This window comes from Macrosteles quadrilineatus, unplaced genomic scaffold (assembly GCF_028750875.1).
Source record: "Macrosteles quadrilineatus isolate MER2022 unplaced genomic scaffold, UCM_ALF_1.0 Scaffold_3__2_contigs__length_128488019, whole genome shotgun sequence".
In the NCBI taxonomy this organism is placed as follows: Eukaryota; Metazoa; Arthropoda; class Insecta; order Hemiptera; family Cicadellidae; genus Macrosteles; species Macrosteles quadrilineatus.
The window spans coordinates 10,697,339-10,720,736 of NW_026542596.1; the positions used below are offsets into that span (position 1 = coordinate 10,697,339).

Sequence of the window (23,398 nt, forward strand, 5' to 3'; positions counted from 1 at the left end):
CAATAAGAAAATTTTTTACAAAACTAACCATATTTTTAAACTTTTATAGCCGCTATAAAACACATATGTGTATATAGCTGCTAATTTTAAATTTTGACAATTCCACAGAGAAGTACACGAGGGGTGTGAGTGCAGTAGAGGGTATCCTGACACTGGACAGGTTACGGCAGTCTGTAGCTGTCAAGGAGCTGCTGCAGAGTAGAGGACAACCTGTCACCTCTGCTACACTCTCCTCCATGAGGAAGACTGCCAGTGTGCCTAACTTCTCACAGGTAAACTACATCAGGGATATCGTGTGTAGCCTATATGTCCTTCACAGGTAAATTAGGTTAGAGACGTATGTGAAACTCAGTAAAAGTTTGTGCAATACCATGAGGTTTTTAGGGGTTTGCGGGTCCTAGATATTTTCAAGTTGCATCGGGTCAACAGCTGGCCCAAAGGGCCTGTTCAGGACAACAAAAATGTTGTGCCAATCTTGTGTTAGGTAGAGTTGAGTAGAGCTTTGATTTTTGTAATTTCAGAAAGCGCCTTTGAAGATATGAGGTAAACAATTGACAATTTTGCCACAATTGAAATCTCCTTGAAAGGTATTTTCAAATTTTGTCGTAACTGCATAAGACGTTTATGATTTTGCCGTACCCTAGAAGATGTTCTCAATTTTCTTGTTACCGTTGAAGATGATCAGGATCTTGGCTTGGGTTTTGCTGTGACTGCAGAAGATGTTGACAATATTGTCGTGACCACTGAAGACAATTACTACTTCACCGTTTATGCAGAAGATGTCAATGATAGATCGTAACCACAGAAGGTGTTCTTAGTTTCGCCTTTACAACGGAAGACGATCACAATTTCGCTGTGTCAAAGTCAAAGTCAAATCGTTTATTTTCAAAATTTAAACAATACAATAAACAGATATAAATTAAAAAGAAATATATTTTTCCGCATAGGCATAAGCATAAGCCCGTGTGCGGAAAAAGAGTTCTAAATCTGCTATCTGGTATATTGTGGATAAACAGTGATTTTTATTGTCTAATTAAAACATTTACTACATTTCTTAAAAATAATTATATATTATATAAAAACCTAATTTAAAAGTTAATATGTACAAAATTAGGACACAATAACACAAAATTAATTTAGAGTTGAATTTCCTAATGTAACCAAAGATTAAAATAAGCAACTAGAAGCTACAATAGCTACAATGAAAGGGTCTCAGCAGATTACTAAGATGTTTACGTTTTTTTTTTCTTTCTCGTCTTTTTTCTGTCTTTTTTTTAACGTCTTTTTTCCCCTTTATATGTGTACTTGGAAGATTTTCTTAATTTCGCAGTGACCACAAAACATGTTCACACAATTTTTCTGTGACCTTGGGTCCTTAACGCTATTACCGTGACCAAAGAAGATGATCAAAATTTTGTTATGACCATGGGTAACCTTGACCTTTTGCAGTGAAGATAGAAGACGTTCTTAATTTGGCTGTGACTTCCAAAGATGTTCACAGTATCACTGATTTTTGCTTTTGCTGTGATCGAGGAGGATATTAATTAGTTTGTGTGACCACAGATATCTTAGGTTTGACCTAAGTAATTGTTTTCACTGCAATTTGGGGGAGATCATGTACAATATTTTATAGAGTTATTGTGATGTTAAAATTAATATTGTTTAAAATCAATACTTTCCATAAGAAAACTATTTTGTCTTGTTTCAATCTTGGGCTAACATTTTTTACCTACCCAACCCTATACAAAAGAATAAAGTCTGGACCGCAGACTCCTAGAGATTTTAGAATCAATTTTGATATTTTTCTAATTTTATTTTCTTCACTGATAAAATACAATTTTAATCTTGAATAAACCAATTATTGAGATTACGTATTCCTATACAAAATCTTGCTGGGTTTGAGTCAAAATTAATACGTATAATTGAATAAGTGTCAACTCCTTTTCTTTGAACACAAATATTTCCTGCAGCTGATGAGGTTTGACAGCAGCCTGGAGTCACTGAACATGGCAGGTATTGGAGGTGTGACCAGGTCGGAGAGTGTGACGGACCTGAACGGAGAGACAAGGGTTCGCAAGAGTCTCCCTCTCACCCCACACCAACTGCCGGACACACCACCTAAGCAGTTCGGCATCGGTGAGTCCTCGGCAGTGACTGTAGTCAGGCACACTAGTAGTCAGGGGCACTCCAATATTGCTGTCAACAATACCAATCAGAAATCAGTGGTGTTATTCATAATTATCTTTGTCTTCTAATTTATAAGTATCTACAACCAAAAACAGTCAATTCATAAGTCAGTTATTTTTAAATGTTAATAATTTTTTCTGTGATTTTCAAAATCTACAACCAAAACCCAGCCAAATTTATCATTGCAAATTAGTTTTAACTTGTCAACATTTGTGTGAGCTGATGATGCCTTAAGAATATTGTAGGAGAAAGTAGCAAGTACAAAATGTGTATATACTTGTATTACTTGTATGTTTTGGTATAGTTTTGATAAACATTAGTTTTACTCTCATAAAAAAATAATTGTTGATTTTGGTTTTTATCTGGGACATTAAATAATGAGGACATCATATTTTTGGGATTTAATTTTTAATGAAAATCAATGGTTGCAAAAACATAAAAGTATGATAGAAGATCACGGTTAGACTTTGTAGCCAGAGAAAATATATTACTTTACCACAGTAATTTGGTTACCATAAATTCTTTACAGGCTAAAATCATTTCAATATAAAAGTAACTTATGAATGTTGGAGTGCCCTTTATTGATTTCATTCCATGACAACGCCAGTTGATACTGTACCCATGACCGTTTTAAACCTCATATGCCATTGTTTTTCCCTAATGTGCATTTTTCTTACCTACCCTTTCTTACAAGGGTGTCTGCTAGTCCAATTTACTTGTGATATATTAATGGCATATGAAACAAAAATATCCTAATTTAATTAAGTACATATACTTTTTGTAGCAATTAGATCATGCAAAATCTTAACGTTATTCAATTATCATAATCATAGATAGATATAGCTGCAAATAGTAGATTAGATGAGTAGAAATAGATTTTTCATGCTCTTATTAGTATGTCTATTATCTACCAATTATCAGAAATGCTAAAGATCTTTGTGTATAAATGTTTAAAGAATTTTAGAATTTTAGTTTTATAATACTTGCATAATATTTTTTAGCTTTAGATCAGTCTATATTTAGATAATAATATTGTTTAGGATTTTTAACTCAAAATAACACATTATATTAACTAATGATTCAGAAAGAGTAACAATACTGATGCTGATGCCAGATTAATGAAACTTTTATTCTAGTTTATAGGTAGTTTCAGTAATGATGCCTCTGAATCAGTTTCCATAACCTAGTGTGTTTGTTTGTAATGTTAACTTGAAGTCAACAGAATTTGTTAATAGTTAAACAATTCAAAAACATTTTTCAATAGGAAAACACTGCCACCAAGTAAAACTAGCTTTCATAATATACTAAATATTATCAATTTAGTATATTATGATTATTAGATTGGTTAAAATATTTTTAATTTTTTTTTAATACAAATTTTACTGATATAGTTAAATATTAAACCAGAACAATTTTATATTCCAACTAGTATTTGTAAACGTGGTTGGTTTACCAAGTCAATATTTAGGATAACTCATTGACTAGTTTAACTTACCTATTAAATTTTAATTCATGCAGTGTTATATGTTGTCCCTCCGAGAGTTATCTTCCAAATTAAGATTTCTGATGGGTCAGGATTGCTGCGGTTCTTTTTGTATTTCTGATTAATAAAGTAGAAGTTTCAAGACTTAAGTTTTCATGTGACAAGAACAAGAAACGGACATGATAAGAGTAGTACGTAAACTGGAAAATTCTAGGAATCGCAATAACAGGAAACAATAATTGTTTACAGCATTCAAAGTTGAAAAGGCAAACAAGAAATTGTTATTTTTTCATTTGTTTCCTGGTGTTGCACAGTTTGTATACTAATTTTGTCATGTTCTAGGATCCTTCGCATTTTAAGACTAAAAAATCCCAAAACATAGCGTACCTTATGTTTTCCTAATAAGTAAGAGAAAATGTTTGCAGAACCATAACCATTTACTTAACTTAAATTCCCAAAAAATAACAATATACATTAAACTAAGTTATAACTAGGTTAGTCCTGCTATTCAATTTCCAACTACAGTAAAGTGTTTACGAGTGTCAAGCAGACACCCTTGCTGTGTATCGCAAGTTGCAGATTGGGGTGAAGAGAAGCCAGCCCTTGTGCTTTCATTGTCCCTATCTCCGACTTCACTGCATTCCAAAGCCAGTTTTGCATTTTGGCAGGCAGCTTTCAGTTTTTCCTTCCGTTATTTATCTATGCATTATAGTGGCCTCGTTCCTTTCTGGTTCCGTTTTCGGTTCGACACGTATAGATGTTAGTATATTTTTAATCACATAGACTTTGCTGTTTTTAGGCAATAATCACTTGCATTTTGCTTTTCCTTTTCTTTTTGTTCGATCGATGAATTTCAGATTTGAATTTTAATCTCAGGATTCTTGTTTTTGTTTTACATCTCTTTGGTTGTTTTCCATTGTGAAAAATATCTGATATGTCGCTTTCTGTTTTCTTTTTTTCCGTTTTGCGCCAATCAACCCAGGCTCCATTTTGTCAGGTAATAGGCTTTCGACACATTCTGTCCGCATGTGACTGTTCTGTGTAGATTGGGTTCACTTGGTTGATCATTCACACCCGTCCGGAATGGCATCATGCACCGTCAATCATTTTGAAGTAATAGACTGTTCTCTTGAAACGTTGATGTTTTCAACCACACTGACTTAAAGCTAAAAGATTTTCCACTAAGAGAGATTGTTTTGAAATACTGAACTCACATAATTCTTGATTACACACTTACTAAGCATTCACATTACTAGGTAGCAAGTAAACACATCAACCCCAATGAGCCTCGCGGTTTACTTAAAAACAGTGGAAATCAAGGTTTCCATACTACATTTGCTTGATACACTTTGGAGGAAACATGCTTGATTGTGACCCCTTTTTTCTAGGCTCGACTGCTTGGGCATGGTTAGCGCATGAACCCCCCCCCCCCCCCCTACCCACTACCTTGTGTCTAGTGATTCTACGTACATTTCTCTCTGTAACTCTGTAAACTTATACTCTGTGTATTTCTCTGACCCTTTTCCCTAGATCTGTGGAGGTGAACAGTGTGTAATATGTTACCCCAAATATGAGAAGAAGTTGTGAATTGTGTAGAATCGGGGTGTGCAAACCACATACAAAATTAGAATGTTTGTTTAACAAGCAAGTTTTTTGTTCTAATGACAAACTTTCTCATCTCGGAACTGATCTCTATACGTTACAACCACACAGACTCTGATTTCTCGTATATCAACCTTATCTTGTTGAAAAAGAGAGAATCAGATAAATCCCTCATAGACTCCTCACAGTTTTAGCAGGCTGCTTTCTAAAGCTGTTGGTATTTGTCATGCTTAATTGATGTGTTGTAAATAATAATTGAACTGTATTTAAATTTGAGTTGTTCAATAATTTGCAATTGTAAGCATCAGTAAATTAGAAAATAGATTGATCTTAAAAAATACTAGGGCTATAGCCGTTAAATTGTATTTAGCTTTGAGTAGTTGTGTTTGCACACCCTTATGTTGCACGAATGTAATGATTCGGTGTAGGTAGTCACTAGGTTAATAAAAGTTGTTTCTACAGAAAATGTTGTGTTTGGAAGTACTTAAAAACTGTAAATAGTTTCAGATGTCTACTTTACTCTATAAGCTAGATTAAGAATAAAGTTGTTACTTTTTGAAAATATAATGGGTAATGGGTAATCCTGGAGAAAATTTCAACTATTTGCGAGATAGGAAAGACTAGCTGCACTGACCTCCGATAGTTCCACAGCAGCTTAGACCGATTTCACTTTAGTTGTTGGATACTGCCCTACGTAAGCACTGGGTCAATAAGATTTGAAGGTTGCTGCCGAGATGCTACGTAAATAAAGGTGGTTAGTGGTGCTTGCAAAATGGATGGCAGAGACAGCCATCCATTTGTTTATGTTGAAACAATTCCGCTCTGATTTCATCAACAATGTGGCTAGTACAACTGACAACCTAACCCCCAAGGAACTAAGCCCAAAGGAATTATATTCCTGTTGCCAACCAAACTTAAAAGCTACTAATTTTTTTTAAGCATGTGTTAAGTCAACTAAAGTAAACCACTAATCAGTCAAAACCAACAACCTTATAAATGATTTAGTCAAAGGCCAGACATAGCTAAAACTTTGGGCACTTAAGGTTGGGTAAAACATATTGACATCAAAATCATGAATGACTCTTGCGATCTTGGATAATTCAAGAACTACTCAGGCACTGGCAGCAAAACAGTTGTAAACATCTCCCATTATTGAGGTGAAATTGTAAGAGACCACATGGTGTGAATGTTTCCTGTGATTACAGCGAACATCTTCCGTAGTTGAGTGGCCAAGTCTATCTATCTCCTGCTACCGTGAATTTTTTGTCGTGCAATATTTGCAGGTGTTTTCTGCTATAGAAAATTGAATCACTACCTTACCTCTAACATAAATGACCCAACAGAGCTTAATCCAAAGTTTATTTCCAGCCTGAACATAAAGCCCCACAGATCCCACCAGTTTAGAGAACTGCCCACCCCCAGTCACTTTTAAATTGTTTGTGCCAAACAGGTCATAACATAAATATTGTCCTACATAATTCATAAAGTTTCTCATAACACTTTGAACAATAACAATTATGTAGTCTACGAATAAAACTTTAACGAAACACAATTTGTTGTTGGGTCTAACCATATTGTTAAATAGTTATTTGTGCAACTAGTGAGCAAAGGGAGCAATTGTCTCACTCGAGAGAAATACTTACTCACGAGCCGTAGGCGAGTGAGGAATGGTTTCTCGAGCGAGGCAATTTGCATTTGCACTCGAGTTGCACATTATATTTTTCCTACAGTTACCATAAAACAAATAAATTGGTAAAGAAACGTGACATATTTTTACACAGAAGTGAACTTTTAAAATGACATTTAATGATACAACAGTACAACAGCTGACCAGCTGATTTACAGCCAGTGCTGCGAACGTATTTCGCGCGCATACGACCTTGTCTGCATGTTACACGCTCACTATTTCGTGGCTTCACGTTGCAAATCTGGAGCGAGTGAGACAAAGTAATTAGAGTGAGACAATGTTAACATTGTCTCACTGATGAGCGAATTGGCTACTTTGCTTTCTCAAATCAGTGAGAGAACATGTACATTGTTATGTAACTGTAGGAAAACTAATTATAATTGCTATGATTAGTTAAAAATTCTTTGTCAAACTCATTCAAGCTATAGGGTCCTCAAGTTCATTGAAAATCTTGTAAGTGATGTAGAAACAGAAATGTTATTGATTTTTGTTGTAAAATTTCTAAAACACAATCCAGTCATTTTAATATTGTTCACTATAGAACTATTAAATGATAACTCTCACATGAATAAACATGCACCAAACAAGGTAACAGTTTTTTATAAAGTTTTTATACAGTTAGGAGTTGAATGAAACTACCTTTTGGATGTGGGAAAGATGCTGTTATTGTTAGGCCTATGTGTAAATGTGTTTCTTTTTTATCCAGCCTTCCCTCCCTTAAACCTTTCACGGAAATGTCAAATATACAAATTTCAAGAATAAATACATATATATGTCTGCCGTCAAGTTTACCTCTGTTTGTTAAATAGGGTTATTTAAACATTAGGTTCTGTGTTAGTGTTCTGTTAATGTTTGTGTTTGTTGACGGTGTCAATTGTCTTTCAGCTCGTCCAACATTCCTCAATCTGAACCTCAACTTGAACTCTCTGAGGCTACAGCCCGGCTCCAAACGTATGTTCTTGTTCTTCTCTTTGCTGTTCCTGTTCTTTTGTTTCATCTGACTTTCATTTGTTTTCATCTTTTGTTCTAGGTTTTGTTATCCTTTTGGTCGTAGGCCGTACACCTATTTTCTTTCGTTAAAAGTTTTTTTGCAGTTATCCTCGATTCAACACCACTTTTTGCTATCTGTTATTTTAAACTGATTAATTGTTTGACTTATCAAATCTAGTTGAACACATATTATATATTTAAGAGATTATTCGTCTGTGATGGCTATTTTATGGATAGCCAAAAAGTTGTGGTGTATTGATGGAAGACAATCCATTTAGTTGCTTGTGTCCTATTGTTTTTATTATTCCCTATGTTCAAGTTATGGTTTCTGTGTAAAAGTTATTTTTTTGTTTCCTTGTATTTAGTTATGATAATTAAATAGGTTTAATATAGTGTATAAGACAAATTCTTGACGTTGTTCTGACCTTTCAAGTTTGTAGTTTAGGTTATTGTTTTATGTATTTATGTTATTGAAGTGTCCATACCAAAATTTATCGATTCTCGATATAAACTTAGCTGTTGATTATGGCTATAGATATGTTTTACTTTTAGCCTACAAGAAAAGAAAGATTATGTTTTGGGACTTAAATCTCTTTAATAAAGGAGAAAAGACTGCATGTTTGATACAATTAATTTCAATAAAATAATGTGCAACTAGGTGACAAATTTTTCTTTAAAAAATAACAGCCTACAGTGTAAAAATATTCGTGTGCACTGTGCAGCAAAATATATTTCGTCGGGTGCTTTTACCAAAAACTCCATAGTTTTAATTAGTAACAAAAGTGTTTAGGTATGTTCCATTGATATCAAGAACAAGGCTGGGCAGAGTGGATTCACTGTGAACAGCCGCCGGCCTGGCCCTTATGTTCGACGTCACTATAACCTCCGTGAAGGGGTGGCAACGATGGATCGGAACAATCGATGTTTTTATTACAATATTATAAAGCCATGGCTCAAGGTTAATTGAACGACGAATCTAGGTCTTTGGTAGACACAAGAAAATCAAACGGTTTTAAACTTGTAACCTTATTTTATACTCTTTATAAACAAACACATCCTACATATCGGTTCTCGATATTTATCGAGAACCACAATAGACACACAAAAAACTACCTCAAACTGCGTCAAAGCAATCCAATCGTCATTTACTCCCTTGAAACACGAACGTCGCTTTTGGCTGACATGGCAGTGCAGCGTCGCCTCTCGACCAATGAGAACTCTTGTTACATACTTAAAAGTAGGCGATTTATCTTAGATTGTCAACATTCACCATTCATTATAATATTATAAAATCGACATGGACTATGCGTATGTTTTTTAATCAATGCACTATGTTATAGTAGCACTTAAAACTAAACTCTTTAACTAGGTAGATAGTACAGATAAAATACCTACTTTTTGTCGCAATTGACAAAACCTAACTCTACGAGTACGACAGTCGACGATGTTGAAGTTGAATCTAATTTTTCTAATGATGCATAATGCAGGGATGAAACTGAACATTTCAACGTGTTTAGGTTATTTATTTTGTACTAAAAATAAAAATAATACATCTAAAGGTCTGACTTATTGATACATAAATTTTTTAGTATAATTTCGTGTTGGCAGGACATTCGTGCGCTGGTTGTCTGAGACTGAATTCTGAGTGTCTGACATCTTGAAATGTAGATTGTGTTGTGCAATATCATCTGCAGAGAGAACAGCTGAAGCTAAACGAAGACACTGTAGCATTTTTGAACTAAATAGTTCTAAGTTGGCTACTAAAGTTGTTAGCCGTGATTACAAAACTAATAGCTATCAAATAAATAAATTAATATTAATGCTAAAATCAAATATCTATCCCGTCGGGTGTCGGTATCGGAATCGTTTTTTTGGCAATCGATTTTTTATACCAATACCAATTTCTAAGTATCGGTGGTATCGATAATTGACACATCCCTACCTAAAACTCATTTCGGAGGGCTAAATTAGTTTTATATATGCATTGGGGAGAAATCAATGCATCAGGATTTTAATGCATGCTGAATCGAATTGCGATTTGATGCATCTTACACCACAAATTGAGAATCGGTATCAAGAATCGACACATCCCTAGTTATTATAGTATAAGTTACGATTGTGGGTTTTTGAATCCATTATTAAAAAGTGTAATGTTATGTAAAATTAAAATGGCCTAAATAACTTTCTAAATTTGGCTCATTATAACATGTCCCATCAATACGTGCTAGAGAGGTGTGAAAAGCTTATAAACATTTCTTCTTACCAACCTAAACTCTACATTTTAGGCAATTCTACTACAAATTCATTAAAAAACGGTGTCAGTGCTCATGAGCTATTAGCATATTTATTTAAAATTGACTGTTATTTACAGTGTTGTTGAAAAACTGTTTTTGTCTATATAAGTATCAAAATAAAATACGACGGTTGTCCATAAATTACTGTCCAGGAGGTCTTCCATCGGGTCAGGTTTCCTCAGAGCAAGCTAGTTAAAATCTGACATCAGCGCTATGTTTTTTTTTTTATTTCTAAGACAAGACTAAGCAAAATAATCGTTGATGAAGTGAACAACATCTTGCTGATGTCAGATTTAAACTCACTCGCTTTGTCTTTAGGAGGAACTTGATTCCAAACCTTGAATTGATAATACAGTACCATAATCCTTTTTTTGGCAATTCAAGTACAAATCCGTTTAGAAACCTTTAAATGCTCATGAAATTCTATACTTCAAAATAGGTTGTTATTTACAGGTCAGTTAAACAGTTTGTGGTCGTTCACATTCCTATATGAAATATCAACGTCCTAATCCCTGTGAATCCCTGCGAACTGGTCTTGTGGTAGAGCAAGGACTTTGGTCCCTAAGGTCCCAGATTCAAATTGCGTCAATCAGAAAAACTTGTAATCAATTAATACATCCATACAGTTTCACTGATGCTTTGTAATATTGTGACTGTGTTTTGTATGCAGCGTCTCCCAACACCAAGCTGGGTCTGCGGATGACCACTTTACATGAGGAGCAGACTCATAGTAGTCTGATACAAGAGGAGGAGGGTGGCAGTGAGGATGAGGCCCCTTCTCAACCTCCCTCCACACTACCACCACCTCTCAAGTTTGGTGAAATAGACTCGGTGAGTTACACAGCAAGTCCTCGCTAAATCTATATATTAATACGCAAGCAGTTTTCTTTTCACAGTCATAGCTCGATAACCGCTTGATGGATTTTAACGTTTGAGGTGTCAAATTAAAGGTATTTTCATGTAGATGTGCAAATACGTCTCAGAATATTAAGAAAGGGCATCACTTAAGTACAGTTAAGGGCTAAAGTTTGGAAGGCGGCACCATCTGTTGACATTTGATTAAACTAATTTCCCTTTGTTTACAAATATATGGACGTAGTTTGAAATAGTTTTTAAGGTTAACCACAGACTGCAGGACTTAAGTACGACAATCGTCGTAGCGATGGTTGGCGTCAAGAGAGGAATTGAGCTACATTTGGTCAAAAGCTCACATTACAGTGTGTGGTTGACATCTACGTGCTCATAGAGTGCACCCGCCTACTATTCATAAGAGATAACCAAAGCAGTATGAGAGTGAATGTAAATTTAAATATTGTGGATTGCTTTTATATTTTTTTACATCATAATATTTTTAAATTTCTATAATCAGTCATATAAATTATTTTAGAGTGACTCTTTGATTAAGGTCTTGCTGTTTATGTTTTTTGTTTATTTTTTTATACAAGTTGTAGTTTTGCTCGATTTCGAGCAACAGGTTATCTAGTATATGTTAATGCATTACAGAAAAAAGTCCAGACTCAGGCCTGATAGATACACAATAAAAGGCTGTATAAAACAGATATTTTGTCCCAACATATGACTTATTTAGAGAGTAGATTAAATTTGTATCTGAAACAAACATTCTAGTTACTTTCAATTCGTATAGGTTTTTCTAGAGAGTTCATTCTATTTACTCTTTTTATGCAGTTACGTAATGGCTAGGCATTGCAGAGAACAGGAACAGTGCCCAATGAGCTCGGATGAGAGCAAGAAAATGTTTAAATTCTATGTTAACCAATATAAGAACTATATGGGATGCAAATTCCATTCTCATTACAGTGTTTGTAGATATAGTTCCACAAGAGTTAAACAAGTAGCAACACTGTCTAGTTGTCAACAGGTCTCCAGTGTTTGCGGATGCAGGAAAATGGTCCTGATCACAAACAAAACCACGCTCGAAAGTTATACAAGACCAACAGCTTACAATAAGTTTGTTTCAATTTGGCTAGGTTGAAATATTGGAAATCAGAAATCAAATCAGTCAACTAAGCACACTCAGTGGCTCAACTCATCAGATTTCTAATCCAAAACTGAATTTCAAAACTTGACAATGGGATTTTAGTTCATAGTCAATGGCATCTCAATAGTTATCTAACACTCAGAATGGAAGATGGCATAGTAGTAGTAAATTCCTTAGTGCAGTTTTGCACAGGGCCGGATTTAGAATTTTTGCGCCCCTAGGCCCAATTAATTTTCCGCCCCCTAGTCTGGTCACATTTCTTCAAACCTTTATTAAAAACTATATAATTCCCATAGGCTTAAGTTAACTGCTTGAATAACACTCCTCTTTGGAATCAGAGCAAGTTTTTTTTAAGAATAATTGACTTAATTAGCCTTAACAAAATGCCGTCTTAAACACTTTTAGCAATTTTATGCTTTTAATAAATGCTCACGTTTGTGGCCGTGGTGGGACTGAAACAAAAAACTCAACCACCCGAGCATTCCTGCAAAAAAAAAATAAAAAAAACATGGCCATTGATTCCAATTCCAGGCCCAAAAAACATGAACTCCATACAGTGTGTCATACCATAGATTAAACCTGCTCCTCTAGTAGATTTGTCATCATTTTGGATTAGCTGAAAACAATTCTTGTTATTTTGTTTAAGGAGTATGTTTTATCTATGTTTAAACCTAGTTTATCCAAAACAAAACGATATAATGATTAAAAATAGGTCGTCTCCTGTTTATTTTACTAGAAATTGAAACAAACATCATAGAACTTACCCTAAAATAATGTAAACAAAATTACATCAAAACTAACAACCAGTGTCACCAACATGAACTAGACATGAAACAATTTTGAATTAGCAATGTCATAAAAAGTCGACTTGAGTAATATTTAATCCATGGTCGTACTGCATATAGATTAAATATGCAGAGTGGTTTCCAATTCCAAAGCAAAACAGAGCAATATTCCGGCCAACCGTACCGACCTTACTTAGGTCTGAGGAGAAAATTACAGCATTAGGCATACTGATGTTTGTGTTTTGGAGTGTTTTGAATTTTTCTAAAATCTAATGCAAACTAAGATTAATATGTTTTCGTTAATTTTAAAGGTAAATACATCGTCGTTTTAATATTCAACACAACTTATTATATATTTTAACTTGATCCTGCAGATTGTTGTAAACTAATCAAAAGACTTAACTTTTGAGGTGAGAGTGGTAACGATGTCTAGCACGCATGCGCCCCTAATCAATCTGACCAGTAGTACCGAGCCCGTCATCGTCAACATAACTAGAGCCTACTCCCGTATAACCAATGTTATTTTATCTTTACCAATTTTGTAATGAAATTGATGCGTGATTCTGAAAATAGATTACATTTCCTGACAATTATTTCTTCTTATGAAATTCAGAATCACAATGCTTTGGAGTTTTTTTTTATCAACTATGACTTTTTATTTTAAAGAGCCTAGGTATAAAAAAAATTACTCTCGGCCGTGCGCCCTCTGGGACCATGCGCCCATAGGCCCGGGCCTATTGGGAAATCCGGCCCTGGTTTTGCATAACAAGTAAATGTTGCACACAGGGTGAACAGACCAGGCTGCCAGAGAAGCCTCTGATGTCTAGTTCCCGCACTCTTGACTCCATCGTAGACTACAAGACTGGCACACCAAGCACTACGTCCAGGTAATGATCCCTAGTTGAATACTGAAAAAATGCAATAGCTTTTAGATGATTTGAAACTGGACCTAGCTATAGGCCTACTTGTTAAAAATTGGATTAATAAAATGGTCGTGGCTTAAAAACAGTTGATCTTAGTCAGCAAAGTAGAACAGATCATTCTCACTCACCACCATTCACATTTGGCTTAAAATACATTATTGTCTTAATGTGAAAGTCATAAATTAACGGGGGCGATTATTGCCTCAGTCCAAGACACTTTAGAGCAATTAACATCTGAACATTTATGTGACACTGTTTTGGCCACATATATTATTCTTTTCAACAGCCTGAAATACAACTCATCAGGTAGGTGGAGTGATCTTGCGTGGGATTTTGTAATTCAGGAAACATGATCACTAAACATTATTGTTAAATGGGCAGCAACCAAGTAGTACTTAAATCGTTATTCACTAATATCAGTTATTTCTTTCAACATTTATCGAGGACAAGCGGTCAATTTATAATTTATTATTCATTCACACATTATCCACCAGTAATACGAGTTAAGTATACAAGTAACACCCTAAAGAGGCGTCTGGTCTTGGTGGCCCCAACACACCCGCTATCCGTTGTTGCGACACCCTGCTCAACCGACGACTCCTAGCTCCTCACAGTGACTGCCGTCCAGGTACAACACACACTTTGTATGTCCAGGTTTGCCCGCTGGTGGGAAAATGTCCCAGATGCGGGAAATTATGGGGCCCCTGCGTCACTATATACCGGTTAAATATGGTTCTTAAGGTATTATAATATAGTTCAATCTAGAACACTTTAATTACACCTGCATTCACTGACATTGTAATACCTTCTGTTTATTTGTCTACTCTGTTTTCTACCAGCGGATACGGATCAGAAGCAGTGTCATCTTCTAACCTGACAAACGACGATGTCGCTTCTCTGCGCAGTATGAGCGTGGAGACACCAGACTTGGAGCCTAGAGTCCCCGCAACACCTGCAGCTGCCTCAACTGGCCCCACCAATGGAGACACTCACTCAGCAGACGACGACTCTGCTGGCGAGGCTAACACCCCCGCACTGCCTCCTGGCAAGGTTAGATCATTGAAATGACAAATTATGATATATAGAGGTATAAAATAAACTTGAATTTTTTTACTTGAATAATCCGTTTTTGACCAATTTTATTCAGCTTGATTGTATTAAGATAAGTCGCTAGTTAATCTATATGAGTTTGGTAAAGAGGCTCTCCAAGTGAATAGTGTGGCCTATTCAACCAGTCTTAGGCTGGTATGGCTCATGCTTTTGGTAGAGAGTTGCCATGCTTTCAATTGTGCAACCTTATTATTGTGGACATTTTCTATCAAAATTTGGGAAAAGACAAAAGGTTTTACAATATTTCCGGATTTAAAATCTGACTCCATCCTCAGTAGAGAAATTGAAAAACCTTATACAGTGGAACCTTGATAACAAGACCCTCGATAACAAGTCACCCTTTTTAACAAGTGTCATTTTCTAATCCCCTTGAATTTTATTTTAGCCCTTATCACATGTTGTTGCAAACCTCGATAATAAGTCAACCTTGATAACAAGTCTTATTTAAATCCCCTTGAGAGTCTTGTTATCGAGGTTCTACTGTAAGAACAATAAACAAACCCATGCGAACCTGGAAAAAACCACCTACACAAACATTGATGGGTGTCTTTGTTTTTAGCAAATTTCCCTATAGGGAAGTAGCTATTACCATATTACCGGGGTTTTAAGGGGGGTTTTATGGGGTAAAAAAAGGTTTGTTTCATTTTTGACCCTCAAAACACCAAATTTCCCAATATTTTTTAAAGAGCTTAAAAAAAACCAAATAATTTAGTATATCAAAGTGTTTGTGTACGGTGTACGTATTGGTAACGGAGAAAATTCAATGATGACGTTTTAATGAGCAAACTTCAACATTATTCATTTTCTGGCATGGTTTTGTCTTGGATTGATTCTGATTTAACTAACAGGAAACAAATAACATCAATTATAAAAAATAGCAAAAAATTTATCTCAAATCGACACAAAGTTGAATGTGGTGTCCCATGTCCCACAAGGCTCGATATTAGGTCTTTTTTTATGATATACCTCAAAATGTATCTTCTAGCCTCATATTATATGCTCATGACACTACAGCCATAGTTAAAGCAAAAGATATACCCAATCTAAAATTAGAACTCAACCGCTCACTCATAGATTTGTCCAATTGGTTTACAGTAAATAGGCTGCAACTCATTAGTTCTAAAACACAGGTTTCAAACAATCTAAAATAGAGAGAATCAAACTTTTGAATTACGCTATCAAAGCAATACTTTATCTTTTGTTGAACATACAAAGTTCTTAGGCTTAAATATTGAAACAAATTTAACCTGGAAACCACATGATACTAAAGGGGTTGAAATACAGCCTATTTTCAAAGGTATGTTTTAAGGAATATAATTGCTTTGAAAATTAAACTTACTGTATATTATGCAATGTTTTATTCCATCATGCAGTATGGCATTGAACTATGGTTTCAACTTCATATGCTCGACATAAATTTCTCTGTCTATCCATAAATGGATTATTGCTACTAACTAAAGATATTTTTGTTATTTGACTAATATTCAGTTAATGCTCAAGTTAACAGCTCTGTGCATTTTTACATCTGAAGTTTCCTTTAGGTGGTACGACGCAGGAAGAGTTCCAGCCGGGCACAAAACGCAGCAGTTCGCGCCTCTTTCCCTCTAGCAAGGACCCCGGTGTCTGACAGTAAAGCAGCTCTGAAACTGCAGCAGTCAGTTAATGGAGAGTTGTCCTCAGATACACATACAGAAGGTATTTGTTGTTGCATCAGATGATAAGTTAATTTGTTGGGCGACTTAATTGCGTTTTGTAAATATATATTACTTTCACTTGTAGACTTTTTGTGTATAACAGTTTGAGTTTCATTGGCCCATGCAGTAAGATGAGTTCTAAAGATAAATTTGTGTAAACCAAGTAAATATTAAAAAAATATTACATATTATATATTACATATTACACATACATTTACATATTACACCAAGGAGAATAAACTAAACGTTTTTCCTCTTGTGACCTTTCTTTTGTAATGCCACTGGCATAGAAAAAATCGGCAAATCTTTAGCAAAGTGACTGATTCCTAGTAGCTGTTTGAAATGAGCTTCAAGATCAAACAGTTCATTGTGTTTCCTGACAACGCCTCTCCATATTCCAACTGGTGTAGTGGTTGCAGAATCAATTTCTACTTTATCCCAATCTTCTAAAAACCATTTATGCCTCTTAAAAACACATTTGTGTACCATGAAATTATTAACTTAAGAGATGTGATTATGTTTAAACACTGTTGATTATGATGTCTTGGCAGAGTCTCAACAAGAAATTGGTCAAGTTAATGATGAACTATGTAATCTCAACTTCCTATTGAATAAAAATAAAACCACGATAATCAATTTTAAGTTTTAAGATATTTCTAAATTAAATCATTCAGATAGTGTGCAGCTTCAACATTCTGATAATACTACTTTTTTGGGCCTACAATTAGATCACACTCTTAACTGGACAAAACATGTTGAGAAAGTATGTTTTAAAATTAGTTCAGGTAATTTTGCATTGAGAAGACTGGCCTCTTTTTGTAATTTGGACTCATTAAAATCAGATTATTATTCGTTAATTCACTCACACATTCTTTATGGTATAGAGCTTTTATGGCACAATATCAATTATTAATCTACAAAGAATCGGAATCCTTCGTTTTCAAAAAGTTGCAACTAGGACTATGCTTAAGCTTCCTGATGATGATCAGATCATTGTAGAGATCATTTTTGTAATCTGAAAATTATGACTGTCTTTAGTCTTTATTTTTATAGAACAGTGAGACTTTACCAAGACAACGAAATATTCAGACATATAATACAAGAAATCGGGAAAATTCAAATTAATATTTCTAAAAAAGCAATTTCAAACAAAAATCAAACTGTTCCTGAGATAAAATATTATAACTACATTCCTGAAATCATAAAATCTGAAAAGAGTTTTAAACGCTTTGAAAGGAAATTAAAAATATTTATTGCGACCAAAGCGCTATACAGTTTTGAGGAATTTTTCAGTGTTTAAGGTCATTTAAGGCGAGCCATACCGACGATCACTCCGTGACTGCGGAGTCATTTCGACGATTGCACTTTGACCGCGAGTCACAAGTTTTTATAACTGTAAACTTCTACCCATTTTTTGGTTTTGATAGAGATCAGTGCCACAAATGGTAAAAATAGATTTTTTTGTCTTTTTTGGTAACTGCAATACTCAAGACTTTCTTTTTAAGGACAGGAAAAAATCCCGTCCCGTACTAAAAATTCAATCCCGTCCATCCCTAGAATATCTTTGAATTGAATTGAATTAGTTAATTCTTACTAAAATTTGTTTGATCGAGACATCTTGCATTTTTCCCCACTTGAGGCACAACAAGAATCTACGTGAACAATACTTGTTATCTGAATTTACCCTTTTCATTCGTACCAATTGTACCAACACATCTGGAGTAATAGCTAAGCTGCTAAGCTAGCTCTACCAACACATCGCTAAAAGTTGTGATAGTAATGTGTTTCTTCCACTGTGGGGGAGTTGGGAGAGCTGGTCTATTGGTAGAGTGTGGGACTTTGGTTTACGAGGTTTAAATCCTGCCATACACTAAGTGATTTTACATAAGTCATAATGCAGCGACCCAGCGACCCACCTAAGACCTAGTGCTTCAGTAATATATCAAATCAAATTATCTTTATTCACTTTAAACATTTTATATACATGAATAACCATAAATTTGACAATTATTTTAGAATGGACAGCTAATTCATTTTTTATTTAGAAACTCATCTATACTATAGGGACCCAGATAAATAAGAATGATTTTAGCTTCTTCCAAAAATTGGGTTTGTTTTGATCTTTTTTTTAAGGCAGGCAAACTTCTTATGAATAAATTGCCGATATACAAAGGCTTCATTTTTGAAAGTTTCAGCCGATGATGACTTTTTACACTAAGATTTTTCTACTTTGTATTGTATTTATGGGATACTTCAGTGTCTTTTTTACAAACATGCCGAATAGTTTTAAAAATATACAAACCATACACTGTAAAAATTTTCATTTCTTTAAAGTACTTTTTCACAGACTTCTTATCCTTAAATTTTTCAATAACTCTAATGGCCTGTTTTTGTAGTTTAAAAACCTTTTCCAAATTTTTTTTGTGCTGTCCCACCATAAATTTTGATTCCGTAGCCAATATGGCATTCTATAAGCGAGTGGTATATCAATTTTAACACAATTTTAATATGTGTTTTTTCAGATGAAAGTGAGCTTAAGATTACAACCAGGGAAGAGCCAATACCTGAGTGGGTTACTACAGGAGAAAGTGTGTTGATTAGACCCTCTAACACATCTGGAGTAATAGCTTTTGTTGGCCCAACACAATTTGCCCCTGGAACATGGATTGGAGTAGACCTGGATGCTCCCATGGGTAAATTATTTCTGTATTTAGCTCTCTTCTCTTCTTATTTTTGCTCATCATTAGACTTCAAGTATTAATGTTTGAAATATATATTTGAGGAGTACTCTAGAGCCAAATTAATATTCTGCAAGTACAGTGCTCTTATAGCTAACTAGGGATGTGTTGATTCTCGAAACTACCGATACTTGGATACTTGGCCGTTGATATTGGTATCGAGAATCAATCGTCAAAAGTCGGTTCCAATATCCATACCCCACTAACATCCCCGAGTGCCACGCAATCGGATTTTAGCACGATTGCCACGAACGCGCAAAACGACGATGGCATTTCCATGACAGTCCGTGATTTGTTTGACTTGAGTTTATGGATTTTTAATTCTTTTCATTTATTAGTTATCATCAGATGTTTTTAGATTTTAATCTCTTGCAGTAGATCTATCTATACAGTAGTCTAGTAGTATGACATGATATGCAATATTTACAGTCCTTACTAATTTATATAAATAAAATTAGAGTTTTGTCTGTACATTGCTCAGAATTATATTTTTTGTGTTATTTTTATGTTAAAGTAGCCGAAACAAGTCTTATCTCAATTTCCGTCTGTCCTTCTCGGCCCAGAAGGCATTTTACGCGGCCTTCTCCTGAAAAACGAGAGTACCTATCAAGATTCAAATCATTTTAATGTATTTACAGGATTGGCGAGAGTGTCTTTAGCCATTAAAATATGGCCTCACTACTTTTTAAATAAAATGACGGTTGTTCAAAAACCCAATTTGGTGGTTTTTTCCCAGTTTCCCAAGTTTTTTCCTAATGTTTATCACATACGTCATCTATGAAATAACAAACAGCTGTTAGTTTGGATCAAGGTTAATTTTTTCAGCTGTCACTGATATGTTTACATTCTGTTGTTTACAAATACCACAACCATTTCCAATCACATTTTGAAAGAAAATCCAAACCAAGTGAGATTTAAAAAGTTTTTAAATCAATAAATAAGGTTACCTTCGTCAATCAGCTCATAGAAGTTGTAACATTGTTACGGCCGTTTCAGCATATCTATGCCATCATCAGACGTTCAGCCTTAGTGGCGTCGTTAATATACAAAACACAATACAATATCGGCCAAATATGAATTTTAAAAAGTTTTTCTTTCCATAACGGATTTAATTAATCGCAAGTGCAATAATGTGTAACCGTAAATTAAATTAAAGGTACTTGAGTATTAAACGGAGGCCACCTAACCTACAGTTTCTTAACTTAGCTATGATAATACTGATTATTAGTAAACCTTCATTCGATGTTTTCACTATCAGCAAGTTTGGTTGGTTAGGTTAGGTTATGATAGTTTAATTTTATAACTGATATAGCTGACCAGACACAGTGACAGGCGATGACAGGTAATGGCGCGCGCTCCGGTCAACGACCCTGACCCCCCTACTTGGAGGGGATTCTGCGAGTAGACACATGACTCATCTGATAACGCTCGACTCACAACAATACTAGAATAGTTCTACTACAACATCTATAACAATTTAACCCTCTATAAGTGCCGCGGCGCGTTTCGTAATGGTGGCATCCGTTTAATACTCAAGTACCAAATTAAATAACTAAGCATCATCCAGGTCAGGAACCGGAGATTCTTTGTGTATCAAATTGTTCTTGAGTTTTGATAACCGGGAAAAAGACCTTGAATCAGTGTTGTTTAGGGCTGGGAAACTTACATTTTTTAAATCATTGTCACCAATAGCTTGCAAAAATTAGGTTTCTACTCATTGACGGTGCTTACTAATTTTATACCGTATGTACTTTGCTATGGTTAAACCGTAGCAAATTCCTTACTTAATTAAATTCTGCATTTTTGTGTGTATGTCTGTTGGTGACGCATTAATGTCTTTATTTCTCAGTGTTTCACAAAAAAGACAAGAGCACCTTTGTTAATGAAAATGTTAACCAGAATAAAGTGTTCAATGGTGAGGTTGAGGTAGTATTTTAACCAGTGACTTCAACTGACTACACTATCCCCGTGTGTAGAACGGGCACACAGCTAGTTAGTTATGTTATACCATAAACAATGTGTGTGTTAATTATTGTTTTTGAGTTTTATAGTAAATCAGTTTACACAACATATTTTCTTCAATAAGTTCTCCACTTGTCATGTTGCTTAGCCTATTACTATTTTAGGCCATATAAAAAATCATTCTTATGTAAAGCTGTAGGCATTATCGGCCCAACCCGACCGGACGCAAACCAAAATACTCTGATCCGCAGACCCCTAAGTATAATCAATCCATTCAGAAAATTTGACAAAACAATTTAAAAATGGTATTGTATCGAGAATAGATTTTTCTGGTATCGGTATTGAGAACAATTGATAATTTTGGTAACCTCACATCACCAGTTATAACACATTTAAGTCACAAATAAAAAAATATAAATTTTTTCCTTGTATCCTAAGTGTTTTCAATTAGTTTTATTCAGTCATTTTAGTCAATGCATCTGCTAAAAGCTGTGTTGACATACACTAACAACCTAATGTAATAAATGTTTTTTTTTTTATACAGGCAAGCATGATGGAACTGTCCAGGGTGTGAGGTATTTTGAGGCTCGGCCAAAACACGGAATATTTGTAAAGGCTAATAAACTCATTCAAGACCGGCGCGGTAGAGCTCTTCGCAACATGACAGCGCCAGATGCTGGTGTTATGCGGCGCAGTCTCAGCAGAGGTATGTCAATGAACTTTTATTTTAAATACTGTTTTTAAATTCTATTACCAAATTTATTATTTACTAAATTTATATAATTTTTTATATTGTAGATCGAAAGTTTGACTCTTAGAAAACTATTTTCTATAATTTATTGCCTAAAACTTGAATGTTTTATAGTTCAACCTTTGACTACTTAACTTGACATTCCACCCTATCTGTTAAAGTTGTTGTCAGTTTTAAAAATCAAATTAGACCAGGTTCAATTGAGCCATCAACAGATAGGACTGATATAAAATACTGATTTCTGTCAAATATGCGGACCTTTTAACCACGCCAAACTGGTATTACAACTTATTGTAAGTTAAAGCATCCTTAACATCCACTTTCACTATCACATTAGCAAAAAAGGGGAAAAATTTAATTTGTAAACACTAAGTCATTCTGTGAATGGAATATTCAACTACATTATGTTAATAAAAAAAATTGGGACGGCTGATCCATGTAGATGAGATATCTAAAAGTCAAGGGTTTCACTCAGTGATAGTTTCATCAAATTTATTATCTGGTTGAGATTGATTCAAACCTCCAACCTTCACTTGTTGCAGGTCTCATCACTCATTCAGTGTACACATGACATTAATCACTTTTTTATTGGTAGATTTAGATATTGGTCTGTCTGTACAGCAGAGGGATTGTCTACACTACACACACAATTGACAATTGACATCCAATGAGCCGCAAGCAACTGACCCTTGCAGGACATATATCTCTGATTCTATCAATGTGTGTGTCTGTACAGGAGAGGGATTGTCTACACTACACAAGTCCCACAGTCGAGGAGAGGGTCTGAGTAGTGTTGGCAGACTTGCTCTACGCAGCAACAAGTAACATCCGATGAGCCGCAAGCAACTGAGCCTTGCAGGACATATATCTCTGATTCTATCAATGTGTGTGTCTGTACAGGAGAGGGATTGTCGACACTACACAGGTCCCACAGTCGAGGAGAGGGTCTGAGTAGTGTTGGCAGACTTGCTCTACGCAGCAACAAGTAACATCCGATGAGCCGCAAGCAACTGAGCCTTGCAGGACATATATCTCTGATTCTATCAATGTGTGTGTCTGTACAGGAGAGGGATTGTCGACACTACACAGGTCCCACAGTCGAGGAGAGGGTCTGAGTAGTGTTGGCAGACTGGCTCTACGCAGCAACAAGTAACATCTGATGAGCCGCAAGCGACTGAGCCTTGCAGGACGTA

The 23,398-nt window shown here is 35.1% G+C and overlaps 1 protein-coding gene across 5 annotated transcripts in view; it reads left to right on the plus strand.

Moving 5' to 3' along the window:
• LOC128988883 (kinesin-like protein KIF13A) overlaps nt 1-23,056 on the plus strand; it is a 186,735-nt gene extending 163,679 nt beyond the window's left edge. For 3 of the 5 annotated variants that reach the window (XM_054410628.1, XM_054410630.1, XM_054410631.1), the window contains 11 exons: nt 109-272; nt 1,971-2,136; nt 4,653-4,667; nt 7,845-7,910; nt 10,914-11,074; nt 13,814-13,914; nt 14,790-15,000; nt 16,602-16,755; nt 19,277-19,447; nt 21,999-22,160; nt 22,942-23,056. In XM_054410628.1, the coding sequence (XP_054266603.1) occupies nt 109-272; nt 1,971-2,136; nt 4,653-4,667; nt 7,845-7,910; nt 10,914-11,074; nt 13,814-13,914; nt 14,790-15,000; nt 16,602-16,755; nt 19,277-19,447; nt 21,999-22,160; nt 22,942-23,030 (1,460 nt within the window). In that variant the 3' untranslated portion in view covers nt 23,031-23,056. The remainder of the gene's footprint in view (nt 1-108; nt 273-1,970; nt 2,137-4,652; nt 4,668-7,844; nt 7,911-10,913; nt 11,075-13,813; nt 13,915-14,789; nt 15,001-16,601; nt 16,756-19,276; nt 19,448-21,998; nt 22,161-22,941) is intronic. The other 2 variants (XM_054410629.1, XM_054410632.1) reach the window with 2 other exon arrangements.
• The last annotated feature ends 342 nt before the right edge of the window (nt 23,057-23,398 follow it).